The sequence below is a fragment of the Brugia malayi genome, assembly GCF_000002995.4.
Source record: "Brugia malayi strain FR3 genome assembly, contig: Bm_v4_ChrX_scaffold_001, whole genome shotgun sequence".
Classification (NCBI taxonomy): Eukaryota; Metazoa; Nematoda; class Chromadorea; order Rhabditida; family Onchocercidae; genus Brugia; species Brugia malayi.
The window spans coordinates 14,670,172-14,680,065 of NW_025062479.1; the positions used below are offsets into that span (position 1 = coordinate 14,670,172).

Consider the following 9,894-nt stretch of genomic DNA (forward strand, 5'->3'; position numbering starts at 1 on the left):
TGCTACACCACTAAGGTAGTCGTGTTTTTTTTTGTTTTGTTTTATGTTAAACAAAACAAAGATTTTTTGAATATTGTATGTTCTAATTTGATCAAATATGATTTACAAATCGTGTACAATTGAGTACAGTATTTAATTAATATTAAATGAAAAACATTAAATTAAATAATATGCACTCTTTTCCTCTTCATAACTTAAACTATGACAGAAAATGAGAAACACTATGTGACAATGTAACGGATAATCTGGAAAAAATTGTTTTTTTCTTAATTTTAAATGATTGGTCTCATTTTGCTTTACACTTTTTTTTTTCAAGCAGAATTAATTTTTCCGATTCCTTTGGAAAATTCAGTTTAATCAGATTCACTTCATTTCAAGTAGTGCAGTTTCAATAGCATTGATGATTTGCAGATATTTTTGTTATTATTTATCTTATGAGAAAAAAATTTGAATAATCAAATATATTAAACAGCAACAATCATAATGTGAGATATGTGTATTAGCACATACAGATAACTAAACAAGACTTAAAGAGACAGTAATTGGATTTACCTACAATATAATTCATATATTTTTCATTCAATAAGTAAAATAATTGACTGAACTCATTCAGTAATTAAATTAATCCATTTAATATTTAAATAAATTCTAGGAGAAAGTAGAAATTTAATTTAGTTATTCGTTCCAACAATTTAGTTTTTTTCTTTTTTCTCTCATTTTTTCTTTTATAAAAAAAGCTAATCGACTAAATCAACAAATGAATAATCAGTGAAACTTATCATTTCTGATTAACTAAGAGAATGATGCATACACACTACTTTTTTCAATTTTTTTCAATGATATAATTATTGCTGATCGATCTGCTGCATCATTATTACATCGAAAAACAAAATTTATTTCTTCTGATTTTATGCGCTTTTTTGAAATGTAAAATCAAATGTTCATTATTTGATGATAGTGAATTGATTTTTTCTCCAAATCATAATTTATTACCACTATGACCTTTTAACTTCTAACAACAGATTTTTTTTTAATAATTAAATATATTAATGCATCTTCAAGATTTTGTAAATTTCAATTTCGTAATTAAGTCTGTTTTTTTAACTAAACTTGTTTTTTCTTTCACAAAATTAAGTTTGTTAAATTTCACTAAATCAAAAAATCAAATAAATTCGCTTTTTTTTCACTTTTTCTTTTCACAAAGTACTTTTTATTCTTCTATTATTTATTAGCTAAAATTATCTAAAATTTATACCTAAAATCGTTATATATATATATATATATATATATATATATATATATATATATATATCTTTTAAAAAAGCATGAAGCATGAATGCTTCATGAAATCATACTAAATTTACTAAAAATTTTGCTTTTCTTCTTTTTATAAATTTCCTGTCATAATGATTAGTACTCTAAAAAAAATTTTTTTAAATCAACGAATTAAAAATAAAAATTTTAAAATTTGATCAAAAGTTACGAATACGAATTGTATGACTGAAAAGAAAAATAATAATAAGTTTATAGCTTTTTACAACTCTTTCTATTCCTTTATGATTGTTCAATGCTATTAGCTAAGCAGTGCTTTTTGTAATTCATTTCTTTTTTTTTTTCTTTCCTCCTTAATTTAAAAGAAACATTAATGAAGGAATCGTTTTCCAGGATATGTACTTTTAAAAATTTCAATTGTAATACAATTTCGCTTCTTCTTTCCTTTTCCCTTTTTTATTATTTTTTGTCTCCTCTAAAATTTTAATAAAATATTCATTTCTGACTTTACTACATATAATTTATTATTATTATTCAGATATGTATATATTCATGCAAAATTTGAACATTTTTTGATGTACCAAATTCGAATTAAATAATAAGAAATAATGTTTATCTCATATTTACAATTTGTTTCATAATAAACTAACTTTCTAACTTCTCATAGCTTATCACAATGTATTTTTACCTACCTATTAGCTTTTTCATTTTTCATCCTTCAACAATTACAGCAAATAAAATGAAAAACAATGTTTGAAGGACGACATATTAAATTATCGCATCACTTCTTCACACTCTAATTGACTAACAATCATTGAATGATATCGTCAGTTCTTACTTTTTTATTGCCGTTTTTTTTTTTTTTTCTTTTCGTTTTTCTTGTTCAAAATTCCTGAGAAGAACTGATTTCAAAAAAAAAAAAGATCCAAAATTTGGATGATGTTAACTGATAATTGGTCGGTTGATCAAGGAAAAATGCAAAATATAATTTCCAACTAATATAATTAATACCAAAAAAATATTAAAGTTTGCTTATTTAAGACTTCACTAATTTATTGTTACCTTTTTTCAGTAACACTTAACACAAAGTAAATCCCATTGAATGAAATAAATATCTGCAAATTCTTTATTTTTATAGCTTCCAATCTTATTATTCTAGCCAATAATATTTAGTTTGTTCATCATATTACTGTAGTATAAACTATCAAATTATTTTCAGTAAGCCATCAAATTATTCCCATTTATTTCCAGATCAGAAATACTTATTTCATAACAACAATTATTTCAAAATAACTTTTCAGAGAAATACGAAACTCTGAGTTCACGTTTCCTTGTGTAAAATATTACTGATGTTGATATTGTAGCTTGTTTTTTCTCTTTCTATTACTGAACAAACGAGCTATATTTAAAGCAACTTTGTCATATTCAAATCTTTTAAAAATGAATATTTTTAAACTTTTATTTCAAAAAAAAAGATCGCTTTGGAACTTATTATTCTGTTTTGATCATTACATATCCATACATATACATAAATAAACAAATATCACTTATTCTCTCACTCTCCTTCAATCCTCAGAATTGCATGAAAGCTAAATTGAAACTGTTATCAAGACCTTTAATTAGGAAAAATTGCGAAACAGAATGAACGAATCAAGAAATTCTGTGATTCAATTTCAATCTCTCTCCATATCCATAAATTTTTTTCGTGGAATAATAACATAAGGAGAAATGATTGTCATCAGCTTTTCCTTTGAAATGATAGTTGACATAGACGCATCTCACTTCATAGCTGTTTCTGCTTTCAACATTTTTTTTGCTCAAAAAGAATGAGCTATTATATTATTTGTACAGAAATAAAAATGAGCAGTTTTTCGACGCCTATTATTTACATTCTGAAAAAAAAAAAATCGCTCAGTGCTAGCCATTAACTATCCGAATTTCCATTAATTCAAGATTGATTTGAAAATGTAATCTTCTAGGTTAAATGTATAAATATGCATACATAGTAAATGCTTAGTTGTCACAATTGACTACGAGGATTTTTTTGTTTTTGATATAGATCGGATGTCATTAATACTATTAAATGGAGGAGCCTAAGCCCATATTATCCATGTATTCAATTGAAAATTTGCATATAATAGAATAAAAGAAAATGCGAAAATAAATTGGAAAGTGTTTATTCATGGTTTATCTCATAAAATGTACCTATTTTAAATGAAAAACAAGAAAAAAAATATTGAATAATAAAAAAAAAAAAATGAGAGATAAACAAATATAAGCATATTAAAAGTATAAATATATTTCCAAACCTATAATACACTTTTCAGATTCAATGAACCAATACTACAAAATACGTTTTTCTGGCTGCAACTTTTCTCATACTTATTAATGTGAAAAAAAATGCTCAAAGTGAAGATAGAGTTGAAAATAGGGGATTAACAGGAAAACATTGTCTTTTCAAAGCAAAATATTGCTTAAATTCTTAAACAAACGAGACTATTTCCGTCTTCAAAGACATGACAGAGTTAGTAGGCCAATTTAGGACCTACTGAAATCTGCCAAATCTTTATTCAAATTCTGCAACTAAATAGCTTTCCGCAACTGAGAAGTTTGCTGTCTAATACAAATTCCTCTGGACAACGTTCTTAAGTAGTTTTGTGAATTCCGAGAAAAAAATTTTTTTTTGGATCAAATTAGGACTATTCCCCACTTGGTCCATACCACGATACTTTGCGTAAAGCGTAAATTTTCACAAGAATCACCGATATTGGAAGACTTTACATCATACATAGTTACATAAAATCATTGGGAACTGTATAACGATGGAGAAATTTTTTACTTCGCCAAATTTTAATTTTACCATCGGTCTTTCCAACTGATACTGCCATAGTACCATCAACTGGATTCAGTGCAACCGCTGCAGCTCCTCCAGCATGTGGTAATTCTCCAATAACGCAGTGATATTCACGTGACCAAATTCGTCCACCGTCAACCGAGGCACTGGAAAACACATAACAGAATAATGAAACTTAAATAATTACTTAAATAATTTTTTGAGGAGGACAGATTGACTTTGTTACATTTTTTTGTTTTTCTGGAAGTGCTGACTCATGAAATTATGTTCCAGGAATTAAAGATAAGCCAATAAATATCATTCATGAAACAATAAAACGATTAAAAAATCTGAATTAGTCCAACTACTTTGCTTCTGTCCAACTTCTCAGAGATTCATGTATAACTGAATTTAAGAAGCAATAGATAAACTGGTTGAAAAGAAACTTTACCTCGCAACATAATGTCCACCAACAGAACAACCAAACCGTTCAATACACGTAGCAAAATGACCAATATATGACTTCTCTATTATCATTGTCGACAAATTAACGACACAAATTTCGGCCTGAAAAATTATCTCTTAATGTGACAAAAATGTTGCCAAAAAACTCAATTAACAGAAATTATATTTTCCTTCAATTTGTTGAATTCTTATTTCAAATTCCTTATACCGGATTATCAATGCAAATAATTATCTTAGAATAAACACACTAAAGAAGGATAACGGAATTTGTAACGAAATTGTTGTGAAGATGTTAGTATATGATTGTTTAGCTTTCATAAAAACAGCAGAAATTGGATTAGAACTTCAGAAATTTAACGAATGAAGAAAATCTAGAAATCAACTTTATCCATTGTAATAAAGCAGAAACGAAAACTTACTAAATATGCAAATTGTGAACTACCGCCATAATTGTCATGTGTAACATTCACGTACAAATACCTGAAAAAGTAAATTATGAAGAAGTAATCAAATATTAAAAGACAGAGAAAACACAGACAATAAAATATTTATTAAGTTCTCATTCTATGTCATCTGCAAAAACAATCTTAAACACGAGAGTAAAACAAAACCATAATTCACTTGAATTTCCCTTCTGAGTCTCACAAAAACAAAAGAAATTATCAATCCCACTATTCACCTCGCTTCTCTTTATTCGCTTTAAAAACAAGAATAGAAAGAATTGAAAATGAAAAATTATTTATTAAAAAGCAATTACTTCTGGTCTAAACTCAATGTCATTCCCATAATATAAGCCTTCATGTCGATAATGTGATCGGGAAAGTCAACCATTGACATTATTGCCGATAATTGCGCTTCTTCAAATTCTTGCTGTTGATGACGACGACCTGTTGCTCTGAAAGAAATCATAAAATATACTAAAATTTTATACAGAATCCAAGTCAATATAGAATAATATGATTCCTACGCATATATTTTTTAAATTTTTTCTACTCCATATATTTCATAAAGTATGATTTCTCATTTGCGGCTTTTTTGACTACTTACCTCTTATGTATTGCTGTAGTAATCAGAGATATGTAACTCTTAAATCAGTTATGAACTAATTAAGAAAAGAAAAAAAAAAGAAGAAAACGACTGAAACCACAACACAAATCTTTCTTCACTCGTAAATTCGCCTAATTAATCACTTCAAATTCGAGATCCTTATATCTAACTAGAAATTGAAATTAAGACACTCGTAACAATCTTATAGCGATGAAGAACCAAATGAAAAAATTAACCGCTCTTCTCGCTTTGGCCATGATTCCGTTTCTGGGTTTATTTTTCCAGCAATCTGAAAAATTCTATACGTTTCCAGTTTAAAGCAACAGTAGTACGCCATAAATCCACCCGGATGCAAAGCTAAGAAGTCTTTCTTGTTCAAAACAATGAATCGAAATTTCGAATTTTCAATACATACTACAGCCTCATCTACAAAATGCAGTGCTTTAGTCGATATTGGTAACCAAAGATTAAAAATGAAAAAGCTCAGTTTCTAAGAAAAAACAATGTGAACCACCAATGACTGAACTATACGAATTGATAAACCGAAGAACAGCACTTTTTTCTCAAAATAATTGAAGTTTTTGGATCCTTGAACATCATAACTAGTAAAGAATTACTGCTATAAGTTCTTGAAGTCAAATTTCACAACTGTATTAAGTGTAACAGGTAAACAATTGAAAGCATCTGCTACAGTTAGATCTGTCCATGGTACTAGAATAATTCTGGGGCAAAATTCCAGTTTAACTAATTCCGTATATTGCTAAATTTAGCATTAATATGTAAACAAAAAAGAACTTACCATATTCCCATCAACTATTTTGAAAGCGACACAATGCGGTGGAGAGAATTCATTGTCACCCGTTGCATAAATTAACAATCGATGATCATTTTCATGGCAAAAACATGGACAACATGCTGTATATGTGATTGGTAAACCATTAACATTGTCATCTTGATCCACCAAATGCCAATTTTTGCAGTTAGAACATTCCGTCCCCCAAGCAGAACTAATTTCTTCAATTCGCTTTTTCATTTCGTTTCTTCGTTCACTATCGCTTAATTCTTCACTTACCAGTTCATTTGCCTTCGAAGTTAACGTCTGAAAATGCATTAAAATAAAAAAAGATATCCTCAACTATTATTTGCGTAGAATGTAATCTATACTGCGTATAAATCGAATACATAAAATATGATCTCTTTTCAAAGAATCAACCGAAAAAAAAAAAACAGTAATATACAAGGCAAGACTACATACTAAACACGAATTGCGTAAACATTCCGGAAACAAATCACGACAGCAAAAGTAATCCATATCAAAATTAATTAGTTAATTTAGTTTCATGTTTCTTCTATCATGTACACCTATTTCTCATTCAAAATTTTTAAATTTTAGACTTTTGTTAAGTTTTATACTTTAAAAATTTCAGTTAAATAGCAGCAGGTGGACTGAACTGATAAACGCTCTATTAGCAACACAATCTCATACATAAATGCATATTAGAAATGTTTCACCTTATGTTCAATTGCAGCTTCTTCTGCAAGGACTACAACACCTCGGAGTCGAGAGGGAACAAATCGACTTAACTTGATCATCTGACAATACGTCCCACCTCGATTCAATATCCTAAACAAAAATATTCTGCATCACATTCCGAACATTTTATCAATATTTAAACAGCGTCTTAGAAATAATACAAGCAGCATGTAAAAACACTAACTGGTTGCAGGATTCTTCATACAATACATGTTAAGGTATTGGTGAATGAATGAGTTAAAAACTTACTAACACGCTAACATCTTAACTTACAGGCAAACAAAGATTAATTAATAGACGCAATGAGCTTCTTTCAAACAAATTTTGTGTGAGATTGCGCCAATTTAGGAGACGTATTGCAGTAAAGCCTCAGAATAGCTTTCTACGAGCCCGTAACAATTTAAAAACCAATACGTGCTAGATAAAACTTCTCCCCTCTTTGTGCATACCTAAAATTTTGGTATGGAAAAGTTTTATATCAAATTTCACTGGGAAAATCTTTTTTTTTTCTTCTAACAAAAAAAAAAAAAAAAAAAAAAACATAGAAATGTTTAAAGAGAAAACTGTACCGAAAAACAGGACTCATAACTGATTCATTACCAACTGCATCCGGCGATAATGATGAACAAATCCAAATTTGCGATACTGATGTGCCCACAATAGAGCTCAAATTTTACAATCATAAAAACTACTACTCCTAATTTAGTTAGCGATAATAAGTGCGGTGTTCCGCATTATTACAGCTAACAACTACACTACCGTAAAGTAGAAATAATAAAAAAAAAATTCTTTTAAAAATTCTCCGTTTATTGTGATATCACTTCTAATACCAATTCGCACCATTAAATGAAATATTACTTGATCCAATTTTATTTACTAAGTAGCGTTAACTAAAACAAATTTATGTATTCTACTCTAGTATGGAAAAAAAAGAAGAAATAATTCAATAATAAACATACTTCCGATTAAAAAAATATATATCACCACTAAATATGTATGAACTGTTGTACCAGCAGGCACCCACCTCAGGAGGATTATTTAGCACGCGACATAAGTAGTGTATTGACGAACTGTCCTCTGAAAAAAAAAAAAAAACAACTTATAAACATTATTTAATTAGTATTATTTGACATTAAAAAAAGATTACTCCTATTTTCTTTTGCTAAACCAGAATAACATAATATGAACATCTGCAGTAAATGCACATTGTTATTCTACAAAAAATTATATATTTTCTAATTTAAACTTTAGGCTAATCAGTTAATATTTCGATGTTTGGCGTTAGCAGTTAAAAAAAAAAAAGTTTTACCACAAATTTTCGGGACTCATGAGAAGTGCATGCTACATTCTACAGCATATTTATAAAGAGTCTCGCAATATCAAAATATTTCATACAATCTTGCTAATAATTAGTTCATTTGAAGTTAAAATCAAAAAATATCTTCCAATGAATCTTAAGAATTTGAAAGAAATTATCACGAATTTTACTAAAAAAAAGGAGAGAAAAAGATCACTACAGAAAAAAAAAAAAACAAACCATCGACGGAATAAATTGCAATTTCACCAATTCCACCAAACTTCACACCAGCCACAAGGAGGCGTTTATTGTCCGCACTGAACTCAGAGCTCAAAGCACGTTCCCATCCAAGCGCATCGTCCATGTATCTTTCATCCAACAAATATACAGGGCTTGTTGCCGTCCATATCTATAGCAAAATGATAAAGTGAAAAAGTGAAACATTAAACGATTTTAACAAAAATTTTTAATCAATTCAATTAATGAAAGATTAGCTGAAGCAACTGTTCATATGTTTTATACTTAATGATTTCGAAAGTTATCATGTAAAAGATATTCTAGTCGTTCAATGAACTGCCTTTTCCAATACAGACTCCTTGCTTCGCATGACTTGCACTGATTTCTTGAAGTAGCACTCCAACTAACTATCAAACGGTTTCATTCAATGATATCGATAATCAGAATCGTTCCATTCATTTGGCTAGCATGTGATAACTCCTACATACTTCTACAGGGATAGTATCTCCATAAATCGTAAATCTAATTATAATCATTTCCTAATTCTGATGTGAAGTTTTAATTAAATATTAAAGAAATTGTAAGCAGACAGAAAGGACGCACTTTGAAAGAAGCATCATTAGCTGTTGTACAAAACAGCTGACCGTCATCAGAAAATGCAACATGTGACAAACCGTCAGGACAATCTCTTAAGCTTTCCGTTAGAGTTATCGGAGGTTCAAATTTCAATAGCTTGTATTCATCGATCCAACGTTCACAAACCTGTAAAATGATGAAAAATGCTTTTGAAATTTTAGCATGTCTTCCTTCTACGAGATTCCTCCAGCAAAACTTCCTACAACCGTTTATTTCAAGCATTATGGAAAACAGCTACTTTTGCTAATCAGTTCTAATTAGTTTAAAGTTTAAAAATTAAGTTTAAAATTTACCTTCCTATAAGTCTGGCTGTTTCGCGTAAAATCTTTGAAAAATAAATATTTCCATAATGAATCATCTTCTCCCACACGTTTCCAATGATAATTGACGTTACCAAGGCGTGCCAACTCTTTCGCCTCTAAGTAAGACATTATCATCAATAACAGTTCGGTTGGCAAATCGTCCCATCCTTCACTCATCTAATCACTATAAATATTGCTATGATAAATTGTTTTCGCAATGAATTTTTGAAAAGATACTAAGTTTCTGTGAAAAAAAACTCCAAACTTTTTT

At 28.8% G+C, this 9,894-nt stretch overlaps 1 protein-coding gene across 1 annotated transcript; it reads right to left on the reverse strand.

Moving 5' to 3' along the window:
* Positions 1–4,064: 4,064 nt before the first annotated feature.
* On the reverse strand, positions 4,065–9,800 carry Bm9478 (F-box domain containing protein; the record flags this gene model as incomplete). Its single annotated transcript, XM_043074880.1, has 12 exons — positions 4,065–4,272; positions 4,557–4,672; positions 4,990–5,050; positions 5,328–5,465; positions 5,854–5,906; positions 6,417–6,716; positions 7,130–7,241; positions 7,721–7,816; positions 8,111–8,228; positions 8,689–8,857; positions 9,289–9,447; positions 9,615–9,800. The coding sequence occupies 12 exons, from the start codon at positions 9,798–9,800 to the stop codon at positions 4,065–4,067; spliced, it is 1,716 nt and encodes a 571-aa protein (XP_042930814.1).
* Positions 9,801–9,894: the final 94 nt, after the last annotated feature.